Raw genomic sequence first — 20,834 nt, 5'->3', positions numbered from 1 at the left:
ATCAATGCCATTGACTGTTCACTATCTCCCTGTCTCTTGGCAGACAAGAAGCAAGCTTGAGAGTCAAATGGGTCTTTGTTTAAGTAAACACAAAGTATTAAGCTATCTAGTTTGATTCACAAATAGTCTTTAAAGCTATTATTTTATGTGCTTTCCTCCTCTAGCCTGGGTTTTCTCAGGAGAAGGTTACCTCACAGCCTTTTTTTGTCTCAGAAGCTATTTCACAGCTGCCCAGATATTGCCCATCTTTTTGATTATGGCATGTTTGTCCCTGTCCTCATTTGAAATGCACACTTTCCAGCAAGTGTCCCTGAAAGAATGAAAGGAACTTACATTTCTACAGAAACTTTCATGACCTCAGTTATTATTAGACAGGGAATATGTTTTAGTGCTTAGTGGCATGTGGGCTTTGGTCTGTGTGTCTGAAGGGGTTTAATGATAAACTTGTAAGCATTTCTGTAGCCATGGTGATTTTGATCTAAAATAGTGAGAGAGTTCATTGGGAAGTTCTTACAAGCAAATAAAATAAACTGTTGTGCAGTTTTAATTTAAAAGGCCAGAGATTGATTTATTTTCTTCTGATTAGGGGAAACACCCATAACTTGGGAAAAAAACTTTTAGGTTTCAGCTTGGCAGCTTTGCAGACATTTTGGCTGAAACTGGATATGGGAAGTAGTTACTCCTAAAGAAAGGCGATAGTTTAGAACCGTTAAGAAATAGCTACCCCATGGAAAATATTACTTCAGAGCTCCAAACCAGAAGTGTTTGGTTAAAACCCAAAGGGGTTATTAGAAGTTGAGAAAGTCTAAGCTTGACTGTTTGAAGATTCAAGGAAGAGGTGGAGAATTGAAGCCACAACTAAATTAAACCCTGATAGAAAAGAGAATTTTCTGTAATGTCAACACTGTAAAGGAATGCTGTTAGGATTAATGGTATTGTATTTTACTATGTGTGTCAAAATCTTTAAACTTGTATTGTACATAAATAGATTGGTTTATTCTATTTTATCTTCATTTCTTTTATGTAAACTTCTGTTGCATTGTTAAAATCAAATTTGCAATATTGTATGCTTATGCTTCAGTGAAAGACAGCCTCTTTAAAACAATAAAAGAACAAACTATGATCTAACTGTGATCTTACTTGTCCAATAATATCAGTTGATATAATGACATTATAGCATCTTTATCCACTAACCAAATCAACATATCCGTATATTCCATTCTCCCTCTGGAGTTTATCTAACTTTCCTTTAAATACATCTATATATTCACCTCAGCTACTCCCTCTGTTAACAAGTTCCATTCCTAACCATGATCAAGTTTCTACTGATTTCCCAATTGGATTTATTAGTGAATATCGTACATTTATAGCCCCTGGCTCTGGTCCAAGCTACAAATGGAAACAACATACATGTTCCCCATTCAGAGAGCAGAGGTGGTAGACTGGTTGAATATTTTTAAGGCAGAGGGAGATGGGTTCTTGACTAACGAGGGAGTTAATGGTAAGCAGAGTTAAGTGGGCCTGTGGAGTATTGGCTACGAGTTGACCGGCTATTATCTTACTGAATGGCAGAGTAGGCGCAAAGGTTGAAATGGCCTGCTCCTGTTCCTAACCTGCACAGACGTAACCTCTTCAATCTTTCCTTTTAGGTTCAACCTCTTAGTTCTAATATCATTCTAATAATTTTCTTTTTGCACCTACTCCAATATCCTTTTGCAATGTGGAGACCAGACTCAATTTCAAAACTGCAATTATGGGCTTATCACCTTTCTACACACACCACCACTTCAGTGAGATTTCAGAAGCTGGTCAGAGCCTGTATCTCAGACATGAGCTGAGGGGGGGGGGGTGAAGAATATCAAGTGGGTAAAATAAAAAAAACATCAACTGAAGCATCTGCAGCCCAGCCCCATTCATGAGGCAAATGAAAGAACCTATTTCTTAAATGGCAAATCAACGGCACCCTTTGCTTTCAATCAGGCAACAAGAGCTAGTAAATATTGGTGGTATACAAAAAGTACCATGTTAAAAACAATGCCAGTACATGTGTTACATATAATGTATGCCATGGAAAGAGATCAGTCAGCCTAAACGATCTATGATTGCGTTTTGCTCCACAGGAGTTCATCCCTTCATGAGACCCTTTCACAACACAAATAAAAGCAAAATACTGTGGATGCTGGAAATCCGAAACAAACACTGAAAACACTGGAGAACTCAGCAGGTCTGGCAGCATCTGAAGAAGTCCTACCGGACTCGAAACATTAACTCTGTTACTCTCGCCACAGTTGCTGGGAGAGCTGCTGAGTTTCTCCAGCATTTTGCGTGTTTGTTGTTTATCACAACACAACTTGCTATCAACTTCTCTTTCCCATGTTCATCAAACCGTCCCTACAGCTAAGCATTTATCTCAACCACCCTTTATGGTAGCAATCTCCATATTCTAACCACCTTTTTGGTTAAAGACATTTCTCCTTTATTGAATTTAGATGTAACTATTCATGGTATGTGTACTGATTGGAATGAAAGCCAGGTGGATCTCATTGATTGAGATCCTTGATGGGATTGTTAACATGGGCCAATCAGGGAGCCCTGGCTGACAGATCTAAACAGGAGAATCAGAGAGATTCTCAATTCTAGGGACTGACTTTGAGCAGGCTGGTCAAGGCCTACGTACTGTGCATATGTAAATAAAGGGAGACTTTGTGACAGGATACTGGCTTCCTTGGAGTTATTTCAGCATGTGACTTTGCTGCCCATGTATATGGAAATATCTTCCATACAGTTATACTATCCAATGATTTCACAACATTATAAACACTTACAGCTGGAAGAATGTACTCATCTGCTGGCTGTGGCTCAGTTAGTGCATTTTTCTATATAAAATGGAAGATTGTGGGTTCAAGACCCACTCCAGAGTTTCAGCATTGATATCAAACTGACCCACCAGTGACAAAGAGAGAGCACTGCACCCCTGAAGGTGTTGATTTTGCATGAGACATTAAACCAAGGCTCCCTCTCACGTGGACAGAAATTATCAGTAGAAATGATTTCAAAGACCACCAGGGCAATTATCCCTGGACTCCCAAACTATATTCTTCAAAATGGTATCACAGATAAACAGAATATTTGACCCTTATCACATTACCATTCATGGGAGCTTGCTATGCACAAATTGGCTGGCGTACTTCCTAGATTACAACAATGAAGTACTTCAAGAGTAGTGATAGAGAGTTTTGTGATGCTCAGTGATCAGAAAAGGACGTATAAAATGCAATCAGAGATAGTAGGAACTGCAGATGCTGGAGAATCTGAGATAACAAGGTGCAGAGCTGGATGAACACAGCAGGCCAAGCAGCATCATAGGAGCAGAAAGGCTGATGTTTCGGGCCTAGACCCTTCATCAGAAATCATATAAAATGCAAGCCTGACTGGATGTGTGTATTAAGCAGCCTCCAATGGTGGTGGAATGAAATAGAAATTTGGAGATGACTTTAATTGCTAGATTTGGACAAAGACATCTACAATACTTGGTGTGTGTTCAACCGCTGAAGGTGACCCAACGCCACCTTTATCAGGACAACTCAGGGATGGATGATAAATCTGCTCCTGCCAGCACTGTCTATGTTGCAGTTAAAGTAACCAGGCAGCAAAGGATAAAACTGGAATCTAATCCTTGTACGCTTAGAGGGTTTTCATTTGCAGAGATGCATATTATGCATTGTGCACTTTCAAACAGAACCACAGGTGAATCTCGAGTTAATGCCTACCAGCTCAATTCAATCATACACCCAATTAATTATCCACATCTATCGTGGAGTTGTCTAATCTTGTAAAGAAGATGAGTGACAGTGACGCCCAAATGCAATCTATGTTCTGCATTATTTTAATCAGCAATACAGTGTATCGGTGACAAATGTGACACGGGTGCGCGGGGAGAAGAAATTAGGAGTGGCAAATTATCAACAGGCTTAATGGTGACAGAACTTAACTTAAATTTATTATATTTAATGAGATGATGGTCATACAAGAATCACAAAGTTATCACTCATAAGCTGTGAAATATTAGGGCTGAAGATGTAATTACTGCTGAAATAGTATGTTGAAGGTGTTGCTTTTAATTAATACCAATCCTTCTATCACCAGGAGAGTTTATCCTCCTAATATATATAGGCTTCTATCAATTTGACTCAGTGGTATCTCTCTCGTCATTGTTTCAGACGTGCAAGGTTCAATCCTCACACCAGGGATTCAAATACATAAGCTACTCAAATACAGAGTTATTATTGTCACTGCATTATTGGAAGTGCCATCCTTCAGAAACCCAAGCCCTTTTCTGTTCAGCTGTGGGTTAAAACTCCTCTGGAATATTTCGAAGAAGATGACAGTGTCCTGGCTGAATTTATGATTGATCCATGTTTCCAAATCAAAGTCGTAAAATAGCCGTTCATTTCAGTGCTGTTTGTAGAATGGTACGTTGCATAAAATAGTCGCCATATCTACCTTACGATGACTGCGGCCGCACTAGGAGGAAAACATGATTCACTGAGAAGTGCTTCAGGACGCATTTTTGCTGCGTGATAAGGCACTTAAATAAATGCAGGTTTGTTATTTCCTTCTAGGTGTGTTTAGCCAGTTTACAGAGATATTGAATCGAGGTTTGTGGGTTAATTAAATGGGATTCAGATGTTAAGAGGCGCGTAAGCTGATGCTGAAGCCCATACGGAGCAGAAACCTTGGGTGAATGTTCGTCTTCAGTACAGAGTGGAAATTGATCCTTATTTTAACAAGACACCTTCTCTAACAAACGGTGAGGGAAGTGATCGTGAAGCTAATTCAGATTGGGAGACAGCAGGCTCCCCAGCTTGTACCAGATCGTTCAATATGCAGCGATAGTGTGGCTGATGACTCCCGTTGAAGTGGCAAGTGTGCTGTGAGCCGCAGCTTTTCTGCACAGACTGTTGAGAGACAGAGGGGAGGGGGCAGGGAGATAGTAAAATTCAACCATTTTAGCACAACAACAGTTAACACGGTTAGGAGACTGGAAATCTGCGCTGATACTTTTCATAAAATGAACACGAGGGACCCCATTCCTTCCTCTCCTCTATCGAGCAGTGTCTCCTGGAATGCTTTTCACCCCAGCCGATTACGTTCATATTTCTGGCTCTGGAAGGAGCCTAATCTAAACGTGACCAGTCTCACTATGGCCAGTCGGCCAAGGGAGCCACTTCTTTGGTATTCTGAGAGGGGACAATCAAGGAGCTTCAGGCGATGTTCAGTCAGAGCATTCATCGGGATGTGCATTCAGCCTCATTGCTACCCTACAGGGAATACAGGAGCTACCCGTTTCAATGGGACATGCAAATCTGACCTGCAGTATGCTCTCAGCTTTCCATATGTAATCATCAATTAAAGCATACTTCACAGCTCCAAAAGAACAATGAGAGCTGGGCATGGAAATTATCCATTCCTTCATCATTCAACTGTGATCTACTGACAATCACTCCAGTTGAAGTGCCATGGAGAAACACTTGTATTAGATGAAAGCACTCTCCGTCTATTATATGGGAAACAAGTCCCAGGCCTTCTGCTGTTTCTGCAAGCTTTCAGTATCTGGAAGCTGAGCAAGGAGCCCAGATTTACTGTCATGTTTCATCATTCATGGATGTCCAATGGTAAGGTTATTGTAGGTGCTGTCCTGAAGGGCGCAAGCAGGAGTAAATCCACTTCGCCACTTCGCCCACACCGTGCAATGTTGGGAGTGCACCAACTAGTGAGGCAGAATTTGAAGACGTGTGCACTCACCAATATATCCACTGGTCACAACTCCTGTTCCAATTACCATGAGTCAGACTAAGGCATGGACACAAGGTTGCAAACAGGAATCCCTCACAGCCCTGCACTTTCTTCGCCCCACTTTTGGAGACTGTCCTTTCAGGAATTCACACCCCAGGCTTGACTTTTATCTCTGGAGTTCTCTCCCTTCCTCCTGTAACCCTTTCCTCAAAGCTTAGCTCCTGGTCACCTGTCCCAATGTATCCTTCTTTGGCTCAGCAATAATTTTGATCCAATGACTGTACCTGGGGATATTTCATGACACAATGGCAGGAAAGTGGTGTTGAGGAGTATCCGATCAGCCACAATCTCATTGAATGGTGAAGTAGACTCAATGGGCTGAATGGCCTACATCTGCGCCAAAGTCTTATGGTCTTAAATGCAATTGGTGAATTAGATCTGGTGAAGGACATCACAAGTTAAGGGACAGTTGGATTTATACATAAGTCTGTAAAGCTTTTGACTTTGATTGTGATAAATACATAACATATACAATTCAACTTCATACACTGTTTCCCATCTTTCCCACCAGCGTATTGACTTCCTGGGTTGATACTTCATTGTCATCGGCCCTGTTTTATCGGTCATGAGTATCGTGACTTCATTCTCGACTTGCCAGTCAGTTTCACTGGAGGTCAACAGTTCAGAAAATGTTAGTGCTTCCACCTTGTGGTCATGACTGTAGAGTGAGGCAGAGCAAAGGAACGCCAGCGATGACAAGCGTTTCCAAGATGGTGGACGAAGCATTGTGGGCAACAGTGTTGGAGGAGGTGGAAGCCAGGAGATCCACAAGGATCACCTTCAGTAGGGCGTGGGAGATGTTAGCTGTGGGAGGTTATTTCCCAGCCTCTAAACTGGGCACTTGGTAGCAGTCTTAAAAACCCACTAATCCCCTTCAAGGAAGGAAATCTGCCCTCCTTACCCAATCTGGCCTACATGTGATTTCTGACCCGCAGCAATGTGGTTGACTCGTAAATACCACAGGGCAATTAGGGATGGGCAATAAATGTTGGCCTAGCCAGTGACACCCAGATCCCACGAATGAATTAAGAATAGTCTAATGACCTGAGAAGTATGGTGAACGTCAGTGAATATAGCATCTCAAATCTTATACACATGACAACACCAATCTTTCACTCTGCTGAACTAACCACACACCCCTCCTATAGATCATCATTCTGACATTCAGGGCTCATGTTGAACATGCAGATAATCCACCTGATCCTCTGAAATCTGTCAATGCTGCTAGGCTCATCTGCTGCTACCTTTCAATGTGTCCACGTCTCACTACCTCCATCTCTCACTACTTCTACAACTATTTGAGAACATCTGAGCAGGAACAAGCCATTTGGCTCTTCAAGTTTCCTTCAGGACTCAACCGAACCATGGCTGATCTAGTTGTGGTCTCGTCTTCACATTCCCCATCACCACCTCATGGCCTGTCAACAATGAAGTAAATCAGAGTTGAATATATTTTAAGACCCAGCCACCAGTACCTTCTGGGGAAGAGCATTTAGCAATCGAATGACCTTCTGAGAGGAAGAAATTTTTCTCATCTAAGTCTTATGAGGGGAAATTCTCATTCTTTTTATTCGTTCAGAAGATGGGGGCATCACTGGCTAGGCCAGTATTCATTGTTCATCTCTAATTGCCCAGAGGGCAGTTGAGAGTCAGCCAAGTTAGAGTGGTTCTGGAGTCACATGTAGGTCTGACGAGGTAAGGATGACAGTTTCCTCCCTTAAGGGCATTAGTGAACCAGATGGGATTTTCCTGACAGTTGGCATTTTTTTGATGGGCACTAGACTTTTAATTTCAGATTGTTTATTGACTTCAGATTCCACCATCTGCCTTGGCTGGATTTAATCCCAGGTCCTCGGAATATTACCAGAGTCTCTGAGAGTTAATAGTCTTATGATAATATCACTAGGTCATCACCTCCCCTTAAATCATGATCCCCTAGTGTTAGTCTTACCCATAGAGCAAATGTCTTCCTGGTGTCCAACCTATTCAGTCTTTTCAATACTCTACATGTTTCAATGAAGTCACCTCTCATTCTTCTCAACTCCAATGAATATTGGCTTAACCTATTCAACTTTTACTCAAAAGAGAACCCCTTCATCCTAAGAATGAGTTGAGTGAATCTCCTCTGAACTGCTTCTCAAGCAAATATATGTTTTTTTTCAAATGAAACCAAAACTAAAACAATACTCCAAATGTTGTCTCACAGTGCTCTGTACAGCTGCAGTAAAACATTCTTATTTTTGAACTCTAGTCCCCTGCCAATGAATGACAACATTTCATTTGCCTTCACAATGACTTGCTGCATCTGCATCCAAACTTGATGTGATTCTGGTGTCAGGACACTAAGATTCCTCTGCACCACAGTTTAGAAATTGCAGGTAGATCAGCCAAACACATTGCTACACAAGCCCCGACATCTTGCTGGCACTCCCTGCCTCTCTACGGGACAGGGTGACAACACAATAGAAAGGAGAAGAACAGAACTGACTGGGACAAGAGTAACTCCATCTCTCAAACCCAGTGGAGGACATAGTTCTCTACACCAAGAGGATAGCTACAGCTGCACCCTTATTCTCCAATGTCATTGACAGTTTTAAGGATGGCAAAATCTTTAACAGTCAACCACCCAGATACTGGCACTGCATGTAACTTGGAGGCTAAAGTACAGTCGGGGTCACCACAGTGAAGCATTAGGCCAGCGTAGGGTGCAGCCAGTTCGGGGGTTAAGGATTTGCCAGTGCAGCAATGGGCGAGGTGGCACATAAATTCTGCTCCAAAGAACTCAGATGAGGGCCTCATTGGGACAGTATGCATAGAGAATACAGGTGTACATCGAGTGGGGGTATATTGGGTGCTTTCCCTAATCTGTCAGAGACCTCCCTGTCACTGCTAAGTGCATGGATGGAAGTGTGGTCCAGTTCCACGCTGACAGAGGGCATCTTCGGGGTGCGTGCCCTCTTCACAGCCTCTATGCTTTCTTCCTAATTTGCCTCAGATCAGGGACACTGTAAATGCTGTCACTATACCTGGTGCAGTCGTAGTGGGGACAGGTCAATGAAGATGTAGCGCCACACTTTGTCGAATCCAGGAACTCACTATCCCAGCTCCAAAAACACTCTGGAGGATTTCTAGACACCTTTCAATCTCAAAATCTCTTTACAATGCGCTGATCCGCAATTTGTAGTCCCGGTGCTTTAGGTACCTCCAGTGCAGGGCCCATCTTGAAACTTAATGTCCGGTTTCTACTCAAAGCAATGTCCGAATTTGTGGCCTGGACTTGTTTGCAGCAAGGGGGGTATCTCAGTGCTGCCTCAGCTGGTGGGATTTCATGGCCTCAGGGTCGAGTTCTCTCATTGGCTACCAGCACATGCTGGGGTCACCGGTGCGGGCACTCATCTCAAAGATCTGGGCCACACAGACTGGCAGGGAACTGCACTCAGCTAAGTCGTCCAGGGGCTCCACAGCGCAGGTGAATTTCATGCCTCAGATGTCTTGTTGTTGCCAATTTTTTAGTAAAAGTCTGCCTCATATGGAAGGAAGAGGAGACACCTTTTGATCGGGATCACAGTTATTTCTGGCAGGAAGCGAGGCATCTGCTTAAAGATATGCATGTGCAACATTACCTGAACAGTTTTTTTTAAAACTGGGCTGGAAGAGGTCCAAGTCAATCCCTCCATAACTTGACTTGCCTGCATTTTCAGCAAAGCTCTCTCTCTGTCTCTTCAACATGTTCTGCTTGCTTCTTCGCTCTTTACCTTGTGCCCCATGGTATTTGAACACGTCGCCTCAGTCAATAATGGATCACTTGATCATTCCTCATAAGAGTTGTCAAATTTTTACCAAGAGCTGATCAGCCCTATTTGCAAATCTAATGCTGACATCTATTAAAACAGAGCTGGGGACCCATTCCACAAAGACTTACCTCCTCAGCAGAAGCTTGGGGTGGTTCTTGCTTTCCAGGTTCTTGTCAATAAGGTCAGAAAGCAGCTGCTTCAGGACATCAGTGGCATACTCCAGTTTCGTCTGAAGGACAGTCATGATCAGTGAAGCCACATTGCCTCTGTCCCTCATGGAGAAACTTCGTTGGGACTCCAGTGTCCGAATGAAGGTCAATAAGAAGATTTTGTTATTGATCAGCTGGCCAAACAACGTCAAGCCCTTCTCCACTCGCTCCTGTCTGTAGCCGGGAACCTTGGGGACAAACAGATATCAAATCAATAATGAAGTCCCTGGAGGAATCATCAGTGAGCTCTTCTTGATCCTGTTCAACCTCAACTTTCTCCAATGTTACCAATTACCTCAACACTCCCCAAATCACAATGTTTGTACATGACACATTAGGTACCAACAATACATGCAGTCACACCATACCATCTATATTTACAGCAGATGCAATGTCTGTATGCAGGAAGTAAAACATAGGATCGCAGAAACGTAAGTAGGCCATTCAGTCCATCAAATCTGTCACACCATTCAATATGATCACGGCTGATTGATTCAATTCTTTTTACTCGCCATACCCCCATAACCCTATATGCCACTGGTAATCAGAAATCAATCACTTCCTTAAACTTATTCAAAGACTGAGCCTGTGTTAGAGAATACCAAAGATTCACAACCCTCTGAGTAAAATAATGTCTACTCAGCTCCAACCTCCGTGGCATCCCTCCTTATTTTGAAACTGTGAGCCCGATTTTAAGAGTCCCAAACGAGGGACCTGCATGTACCTTGTCTATTCCTTTCAGCAAAACATGCAAGCCAATGTTAAAATTTAAGGACTATAATTTACCAAAAGGAAAACTGGGTGAAAAACACAGCCTGGGTGAGGGTCATCGAGCCCATTGAAAAGTTAATGTCTATGCTTTACAACATATTGATGCATTGACGAAAATGAGGAGCATTAAATGGGAATGTGAGGAAAATAAACTTGCAGGGCTGTGGGAATAGAGCAGGGGGATGGGACCAATTAAGTTGTTCTACAGAGACCTGACATGGACTCAATGGACCGATAGCCTCCTCTCATACTGTAACATCTCTATGATTTTAAGTCGCAAACACTTATGACTTTGAAACATATTGTTGTTCAGTAATCATTGTTGAGTTAAATCCCTGAACTCCCCCATGACAGCAATGCAGTAGGGGGCACCTCTGCCACACAGTCTGCTGTAATTTGAGGCAGTGACTCATCAACACCTTTTCAAGTATAATTAGAAATTAGCACCGTTTGCTGACCTAGCCTCTGACTCCCACACCCAGAGAAAGAAGAGGAAAAGGTTACATTGCCCTGGAACTCCCTGGACTTAGCGATCAATCTCCTGGACGTTGCTGTGAGCAAATTACAGCAGAAAAACCCTTGGAGTGTTGAAGAGTGTTCACCTTCTTTGAAAGTTTTTAGTTTATTGGCAATAAAATCATTGGAGATGGCAAAGGTCATGTGATGAAACGTTAATATTTGAGAATAGTTTGAAGGATGCTTATGATTTACAAAGGAATGGTTATAATGTTTGCTTCAAGACCTCCCTGTAAACTTGCGTCATAACTTCATGATCGCAGTTGAGGAGGCCATTTGGCCCATTGTGCCTTTGCTAGCTGTTTGACTTGTACAATCAACTCAAACCCAGCACCTCCACTGTCACAGCATAACAAAGAAAAAACTATAATAAAGCTGCATTACATGTTGACATTAATTGTTCCTTTTGCAGATCATCTCCAGATATTTTACTCATTATATACATAGACTTCTAAAATCGCACTCTTATCTCCTGGCCTGTGTCTGGATTTAAATGATTCAAGTCCAATATGAACAGAAACAGAAGTTGCTGGAAAAGCTCAGTAGGTCTGGCAGCATCTGTGAAGAAAAAAAAATCAGAGTTAACGTTTCGAGTCCTATGACCCTTCCTCAAAACTAGTCCAATATGACTCTTCTTCAGAACACACGTTCTGAAAAAATTATACCAGACTTGAAACATTAACTCTCTCTTTCTCCACAGATGCTGCCATATCTGCTGAGTTTCTCCAACAATTTCTGTTGACAAAGATGAAATTGTTCTTTAAATGTTTTTGTGAATTACTTTTGTCTTCACCAATGTTAGCACAGCATTTAGCAGAGGACAGGTCTCTATCCTGTACGGTCTCTCTCTCTCTCTCTTTCTCTTTCGCTCTCTCTTCCCCCATATCCAATAGAACCATCATCCCAACCACCGCTACCCCTGCATTCTTAAACGTCTTAAATGAGTCCAGTCTTTTCTCTCTCAAATAACTTGTCCATAAAGCCATTCTAAATGTCCATCACTTGATGTGTGAGGCCGAATTTTGTGACACCAGCCCTAAGCTTGCCTTTTACTTGTTGAAATCTCCAATCTATTTTCTTGATGGTTAAGTTGCAGTCCAAGTTTCTGCATTATTTACTATCACAGATAAGTCTTGAGAAGTCACCATTAGTCACTTCCATTCAGGGTCGAAGAACAAACTTCCTCCTGCGAGTGTGGAGTTGTCTGGGATAGATCATGCCATTTCCTCTCAGTGCCACCTCAAACTGAGCGAAAGAGGGCATAGGGCCAACAGACTAAAAAGCACTTCCCTTACCTCAGTCTGAGTCAGATTTGAATACAAACCCCAGAAGAGGAAAACATCAGTGCCCAATTCCCTGCATCACCCATTCTCCCTTTAAATTGCATTTTGCAATGTTGAATGAGTGCGGTTACTTAGTACCAGTTTTATAAACTTGCTCATGGAGAGAATTCAATGAGGGGCAAGTTCAGAAAGACTAACATTAGCTACATAATACCTTATGAAGAACTTCCTATGAATGCCTGGGGCAGGTTAGAGCTGTAGAATTTAAACTGAGCTCAATTCACTTTTGAAACACTTGGAGTTACAATTACTTCCACCTCCTTACAGCCTCATTAACAAACTGACGACTTGTGACGGTTAAAGTCCTTTTCTGTAGTAAATAAGACAAAGTATTATCTTAATAGAAGGGAAGTCGTTTATAAATAATTGCAAACCATATTTTCTGCTTTGGTGCAACAAACCTGTGCCCAAAGCCCAGGGCTAAATATATAAGGAAAGTTTTATTGCTAATCTTGTCTGACTGGAGTTAATTAGGAAAGCAGTTCAGAAATGGACAGTGTCTGGGGCCTGATTTGATTCTGCAGTCGTGCAGGTGACTTTCAATTTGGTTCAGAGATAGGAAATAGAGAAGCACTAAAATAAATTTAAGAGCGACTGTGCCCAATGCACCAAATTGTCACTCAAAATCATTCCAATTGACAGCTTCCTCCAGTGGGTTGCAATTCGCTGATTTAGAGACAGGAATGTGTTGCAGGAAATCTGAGATTAAAAACTGACGTGCAGGAGGATCAAGGAACAGGTTAATGCAGCATCCCACTTTCAATGGAAGCCTAGACCCATCAAATCTCATCAATGAGTGAGGGTGACTGACCTCAATTAGACAACAGTATCCAGTTCTGGTTTCCTTTCCTCACTCCACTCAACACTTCTTCTACCTGTCTATCACTATATCTTTCTCTTTTATTCCCCATGTCTATATCTGGCTTCCCTTTATGCATTTATGCTGTTCACCTAAGTTATTCCTTGTAACAGCAAGTCCCCCATTCAAATCAGTCTTTAGATTAAAAAAAATTCTGAATTCCCCGTTGGATTTATTAATGACTGTTAAATATTTAGGATCCACAATTGTTGTCTCTCCATCAAATATTAAAGTAAAAACATGCATTTACATAACACGTTGCACTCTATTACACACCCCAAATTGCTTTAAAGTCATTTTCAGGTGTTGTCACTGCTTTAATACACGAACCATTGCAGACAATGTACACACTGCAGGCTTCCACAAACAGCTATCTGATAATAGTCAGATAATGTGTACTGCAAGGTAGACTGAGGGATAAATATCAACCAGAAGGTCAGGAACCCCACCCCCCACCCCCATCTCTTTTTCCAAACTGTGCCATGGGATCTTGTGCAACCATCTGAAGGGGCAGATTGGGCCTTGGTTTAAACATTTGAAAGACAATAATTCTGTCAGTGCATTTTTCCATTGGAGTGTCAGCCTGAGGTTTTGTATTCATCTCCTGGAATGGAACTTGAGCACACATAAGAACATAAAAACATAAGAACTAGGAGCAGGAGTAGGCCATCTGGCCCCTCGAGCCTGCCCCGCCATTTAATAAGATCATGGCTGATCTTTGAGACTCAGCTCCACTTACCCGCCCACTCACCATAACCCTTAATTCCTTCACTGTACAAAAATCTAACTAGCCTTGCCTTAAAAACATTCAGCGAGGTAGCTTCAACCGCTTCACTGGGCAGGGAATTCCACAGATTCACAACCCTTTGGGTGAAGAAGTTCCTCCTGACCTCAGTCCTACATCTGCTTCCCTTTATTTTGAGGCGATGCCCTCTAGTCCTAGTTTCACCTGCTAGTGGAAACAACCTCCCTGCCTCCACTTTATCTATTCCCTTCATAATCTTATATGTTTCTATAAGATCTCCCCTCATTCTTCTGAATTCCAATGAGTATAAGCCCAGTCTACTCAGTTTCTCCTCATAATCCAACCCTCTCAACTCTGGAATCAACCGAGTGAATCTCCTCTGCACCCCCTCCAGTGCTAGTATATCCCTTCTCAAGTCAGGAGACCAAAACTGCACACTATCTACATCCCTCTGCAGACTTTCAGTGTCTTCTGCACACTTTGCTCTACCACTCACCTTAGTGTCATCTGCAAATTTTGACACACCACACTTAGTCCCCAACTCCAAATCATCTATGTAAATTGTAAACAATTGCAGTCCCAACACTGATCCCTGAGGCACACCACTAGCCACTGACCGCCAACCAGAAAAACAGCCATTTACCCCTACTCTTTGCTTTCTACTCATCAACCAATCCTCTATCCATGCCAATACATTACCTGTAATATCGTGCAACTTTACCTTATGTAGCAGTCTTTGGTGTGGCACCTTGTCAAATGCCTTCTGGAAATCCAGATACACCACATCCACAGGTTCCCCATTGTCCACCATGCAAGTAATGTCCTCAAAGAATTCCACCAAATTAGTTAAACATGACCTACCCTTCATGAACCCATGCTGGGTGTTCCCAATGGGACAATTTCTATCCAGATGTCTTGCTACTTCTTCCTTAATGATAGATTCAAGCATTTTCCCCCCTACCGAAGTTAAGCTAACTGGCCTATAGTTACCTGCTTTTTGTCTACTTCCTTTTTTAAACAGTGGTGTCACATTGGCTGTTTTCCAATCTGCGGGAACCAACCCAGAGTCCAGTGAATTTTGGTAAATTGGAATTTTTCTTCCGACTAAGAATGTTTCCATCTACAGCTTCAATTCCACAATGGAAACATCTTGCCCATATCTAACCTCTCAAAATCCTCATGAATTAAAGCCCTCCAATTGGTTATCCCTCAAGCCTCCACTTGTCTAGCAAAAAGAGCTTCAGATAGTTAAGCCTTTGATGATAGGCTTACCCTCTCAATTTTGGTATCATCCCGATGTGAATGTATTTCACATCTTCTTCAATATCTCTTTTTATATTACGATCTGAACTGTGAACAGCATTCAGAGTCATCTCACCTTTGAGGCTTTGAGAAGGTGCAGAGGAGGACCAAGTTCACAGTTTGAAGAATCCTAAATACTAACTCAGATTGGTTCAAAAATATGGAACCATTTCAAAAAGTATAGATTTGCAGGTGATTTGTTTGAGGCTTGTAAGATTTATGAAGAGGATAGATTGTGTTTTTGTGGACAGTTAATTCCAACTGAGAATCTAATGTTGACTATGAAACCATTGTTGATTGTTGGGGAAAACCTATCTGGCTCACTCATGTTCTTTAGGGAAGGAAACCGTTGTCCGTACCTGCTCTGGCCTACATGCGACTCCAGATCCACAGCAATATGGTTGGCTCTTTAAACTGCCCTCTGGGCAATTAAGGATGAGTAATAAATGCTGTCCGAGCCAGCAACATCTACATACCATGAATGAATTTTTTTACATGAAAACTAAGGACCACAATATCAATTTATCTAAGTTCAGAATATTCTTAGGTACAGGAGTTCATACCTTTCCAAGTGAATAAGTGACCTATAGAACAGGGTACTCTGGGGCAGCACAGTGGCTCACAGCACCAGGGTTTTTGATTCCACCCTTGGGCAACTGCCTGTGTAGAGGTTGCACATTCTCCCCATGACTGTGTGGGTATCCTCTGGGTGGTTCACTTTCCTTGCAGAATCCAAAGGTGTGCAGGTTAGGTGGATTGGCCACGCTAAATCGCCCATAGTGTCCAGGGATGAGCAGGCTAGGAGGATTAGCCATGGGAAGTGCAGGGTTACAGGGAAAGGGTGGTGGAGTGGGTCTGGGTGGAATGCTCTTTGGAGGATCAGTATGGACTCGATGGGATGAATGGCCTGCTTCCACACAGTAGGGATTCTATGACTTGGTGAATCTTCTAAGTGAGACCTGTTCCTATTTCCGTATGACGTCAGCTTATACTGAAATAGGGACTGTGTGATGTTAGTATGAGGCAGGCTGGTCTCCTGAATAAATTTTGAACACTTAATGAGGTCAGGAAGATATTTCCCAGACATGCTTTCCCCACAACTGGTGCCTGCATCTAAACTTGCACCAAGTCCTGTTCCCTATTGCCCTGTGCTCACTGACCTAAAGTGACTGCTAAAGTTGCAAATGTTGAGCTAATTGAGTGGGGATATGTGCGTGCTCCAGGAGCAGTCAATATTAATTGCAGCACACTGCAGGAAATTTCCATACTTTGGGCATGGGGGAGGGGGTGGATTGGGGGTGGGGATGGGGGGGCATGCGGGTAGGGGTTTGGCTACAAGAATCTGACACTCCACCCAATCACTCCCAGCTTCGTATGCCAGGGTTGTGACTTCACAAAGGACAATGGCACTGGTGGGTAGCCCATCCACAGTGAGCTGATGAAAATTTCCAGTTGAAACACAAAGGAGCTGGTATCCTGTTTATGGCCAATACTGGGCCAAATACAAGTGGAACCCAGTTCTTTAAGTGCACTGCAAATACAGCATGGCTGGATGGAAGTCATTTTGTATATGGTAAAGCAGTACAGGGCTATGACACTGTGGAAAAGATGGAGAAATTGGTCAGTGAAAATGACAAAACTATGCATATTGTTGACCTCATCAATTGTGGACAGATGTGAATGGAGTTATACAATTTGAATGAAACTTGATTACTTGAAATTCCAAGAACAAAAAAATCCCCTACTTTCCAAGACAGTGTAGTTGGGCAGTAGGAGTGTACTGCGCCTATAACCCTGATGTCGATAGATCAAAATCATTCTCTACTATTTGAGAGCACTCTTGTAGCACACTGATAATGTTGCTATCTCTGAGACCAGACGGACTAGGTTCAAGTTCCAGAAGGCCTGGGTTCAAATCCCACTTACTCCAGAAGTATGCCATAACATATCTGAACAAGCTGATTAAGAAAATGAATCTGTAAGATCTAAACAAAAACAGCTGGCTTCCCCAATGGGGGCTGGCCATATTATTTCCCCCGTTAACACCACTTTGATTAAGCCGTCTCCCTTGTTTCTTCCCCCACATTTAGATTTCTGCTATTGTCATATTGTCCCTGCTGGGACACAGTCCCACTGCTATCATACAGACCAAGCTGGCTCAGATAATCAGGATTGCCACTGGTGGGCAGAGTACTTACTTTATTTAACAGGGAGATTTGTTAACTTAGCAGTGGGATGAAAGAAATAAACAAGAACTGGTTTCCTGGGTCTGGTGACACAATGACAATAGATCAGCCCTAAAAGCCAGAAGGCTCCAGTTCAAGTCCCACCTGCTTCAAATGTGTCTTAATACATCTGAACAGGTTGAATGATTGAAATAAAGCCACATTTGTAAACAAAGAACTGATTTAGAACATAGAACATAGAACAGTACAGCACAGTACAGGCCCTTCGGCCCACGATGTTGTGCCGAACTTTTACCCTAATCCTAAGGTCTATCTAACCTCCACCCCTACCTTATACTATCATCCAAATGCCTATCTAATTGCCGCTTAAATGCCCCTAATGAGGCCGACTCCACTACCCTCTCCGGCAATGCATTTCACGCCCGACCACTCTCTGAGTAAAGAACCTACCTCTGATGTCTCCCCTATATCTACCTCCACTCACTTTAAAACTATGCCCCCTCGTAATAGCTACCTCACCCTAGGAAAAAGTCTCTGGCTGGATTTACACCTCGCAAAGGGCAGATCTACAGAAGAAATTAGAGATCTGCATTTATACTGGACTGAGGAGAGGAAATAGCCTTACGTGGAAAAATAGACTGGCTTCTCCTTTACTCAAATAATTTTTATTGGATTATAATCGGCTCCTGGTCTGCAATTTCTTGACTTTAAATTTTTCACCCATTTTTCAAAGTCCTTGTGGCCTCACCTCTTCCTGATCGCTGATCTTCTCCAGCCCCACAATTGTCCAAGCTATCAGTGTTCCTCTAATTCTGACCTCCTGAGCATTCACCATTGATGGCCATTCTTTCAGATTCTAGGCCTTAATTTTCAGAATACACTTCTCTCCTTCACTTTCCACTGTTTAATTCTATTTGAACAGGTTTTTGGTCACCTGTCCGAATAGGTCCTTCTGAGACTCAATGGCATATTTTGTTTTAAAATGCTTCTCTGAAGCATCTTAAATTATAGCTTAACTACATGAAAAGCCACATGAATATAAGTTGTTGCTCTCAACTAGCCTTCTGATTTTGCTGCTTTTATTGCCTCCTTCAGGAGAGCTAAACAATCTCTGTATTCTGACGTACACAAAAACACGGCGGTGCTGAGTGGTCAGATGGACCAGAAGGTTATTTTTATGGCTTGTTATTATTGAATGCTGAACGATTTATAGCTCCTTGGTGTCATACAGACCAGTCTGACCCAGCCAATTGGGATTGCGAACTGCATCACCAAGTTCCATTCTTTCGTGGTTTTATTTTATTCATTCATCTAATGTGAACATCATTGGCCAGGCCAGTATTTAATGCCCATATTCAAGAGTCAACCCATGAGTCTGGAGTTAGCAGGTAAGGACAGCAGATTTCCTTACCTGAAGCACATTTATGAACCAGATAGATTTTTTACAACAATCGTCACCATTAAGCTTTTTATTCCAGATTTACACTGAATTGAAATTTCACAATCTGCCATGGTGGGATGTGAACCCGTGTCATCAGACCATTAACCTGCAGTCTCTGGATTATTAGCCTAGTGATTTTATCACAATCACTGACTCTCCCATGGTTAGGTAAATCTTAACACTCCTTCTAACCTTACTGTAAATCACAGGGATAGAGGGCAAAATGCTGAACAAGAACAAAAACTAATGGGAAGTTACAAAATGAGCTGATTTTATGAATGGTCATTGTTTACAGCAAATAAAATCACTGTGGTGTTTCATGCCTGCTTAGCTATGTTCTGGGCCAAGAGTATGAGCTGCGCAGACTCAGGAGTAGGCCCGTGCAGAGTTGAGGCCTGTTTGCTTAAGCGAAAGTTTTCTCTAATTACAACCTGAACAGAATAGCAGCCAGTGGCATTTACTTGCTAAAAAGATACTGCTAATGTTTCTAAGTACTACGGTCTCCATTATGTTAGGACATTGTTTCTAAAGGGTAGCAGAGGTTACAGGACAAATCTCCAATGGAATGATCGCTAAAATAAGACTGACTGGACTCAGTAAATTATTATGACCCCAGGTGATGGTAATACTAGACTAGTACTGAGTAAGGGTATTGTTGGTTTAAAATAAGACTGACTGGACTCTGTAAATTGCTATGAAGCCAGCTGATAGTAACACCAGATTAACCAGATCCCACACTGAATGCCGGCTTGATGGACCATAAGTTTTATTTCTCTTTTTGTTCATCATGGAAGTCAGTCACTCAACATATTCACAAAAGGCTGCCAATGTACTTTTAACAAAAAAACATAAAACTTTATTACACAAAAAATTACATTAGATAAGAATTATTGGAACAATCGCATTACAAACATCAGAAAGAAAAAAAAACTATTTTAACACAACAGTACTCTTACCAACACTCAAACCTCAGTGAAGAATCACCTTTTTTCTCCCAACTAAAACTCCTTGCTCAGTTTATATTGTTGTCATCAGTTCCCTTTTGACAAAATTTCTGTTCTTTAATTAATGCTATTTTCATCAGTCAACATCTCTCCCCATTCAAACAAACAGCTAATTCTGTCCACTAAAGCTTAACATGATAAACTCACGTCTTGAACAGCCCTTGTAGGATATCTTCTTCCCTGACCCCTCAAAGGTATTCTGCTTCCGGAACATTTTTCAGTGACATCTAAGCACTTCAAGATTTCTCCGCAGCCCTGACTGCCTGGAGAATGTGATTAACAGCACCTCTGCTGTTATAGGTCTCTCCACTATACAATTTGCTTCTGGCTCCTTCTCCCTCTCTCTGGTGTTCATAACACTCAGGTCAGCAAACACCTGAACAATCACCTCCCCTAGTAGCTTGCTGGTCATTGAACTGAAATCACATTATTTCTTGTAAGAGACAACAAGGTGCAGGGCTGGATGAACATAGCAGGCCAAGCAGCATCATAGGAGCAGAGAGGCTGACGTTTCGGGCCTAGACCCTTCATCAGAAAAGGGGGAGGGGAAGGGGGTTTTGAAATAAATAGGGAGAGAGTGGGAGGCGGATAGAAGAGGGATAGAGGAGAGGATAGGTGGAGAGGAAACAAAGGTCGAAGAGGCGGGGACGGAGCCAGTAAAGGTGAGTGTAGGTAGGGAGTTAGGAAGGGGATAGGTCAGTCCAGGGAGGACGGACAGGTCAAGGGGGCGGGATGAGGTTGGTCGGTAGGAGATGGAGGTGCGGCTTGAGGTGGGAGGAGGGGATAGGTGTGCGGCTTGAGGTGGGAG

General features: G+C 42.4%; 1 protein-coding gene across 1 annotated transcript in view; it reads right to left on the bottom strand.

Moving 5' to 3' along the window:
- The window catches only part of LOC109919248 (plexin-A4-like), a 503,825-nt gene that overhangs the window by 260,082 nt on the left and 222,909 nt on the right, over nucleotides 1–20,834 (bottom strand). Inside the window, exon 20 of the mRNA XM_048609992.1 lies at nucleotides 9,779–10,047. Coding sequence (XP_048465949.1) covers nucleotides 9,779–10,047 — 269 coding nt within the window. The remainder of the gene's footprint in view (nucleotides 1–9,778; nucleotides 10,048–20,834) is intronic.

This window comes from Rhincodon typus, chromosome 22 (genome assembly GCF_021869965.1).
Source record: "Rhincodon typus isolate 14 chromosome 22, sRhiTyp1.1, whole genome shotgun sequence".
NCBI lineage: Eukaryota > Metazoa > Chordata > Chondrichthyes > Orectolobiformes > Rhincodontidae > Rhincodon > Rhincodon typus.
This window is presented reverse-complemented; position numbering and strand designations above follow the sequence as displayed.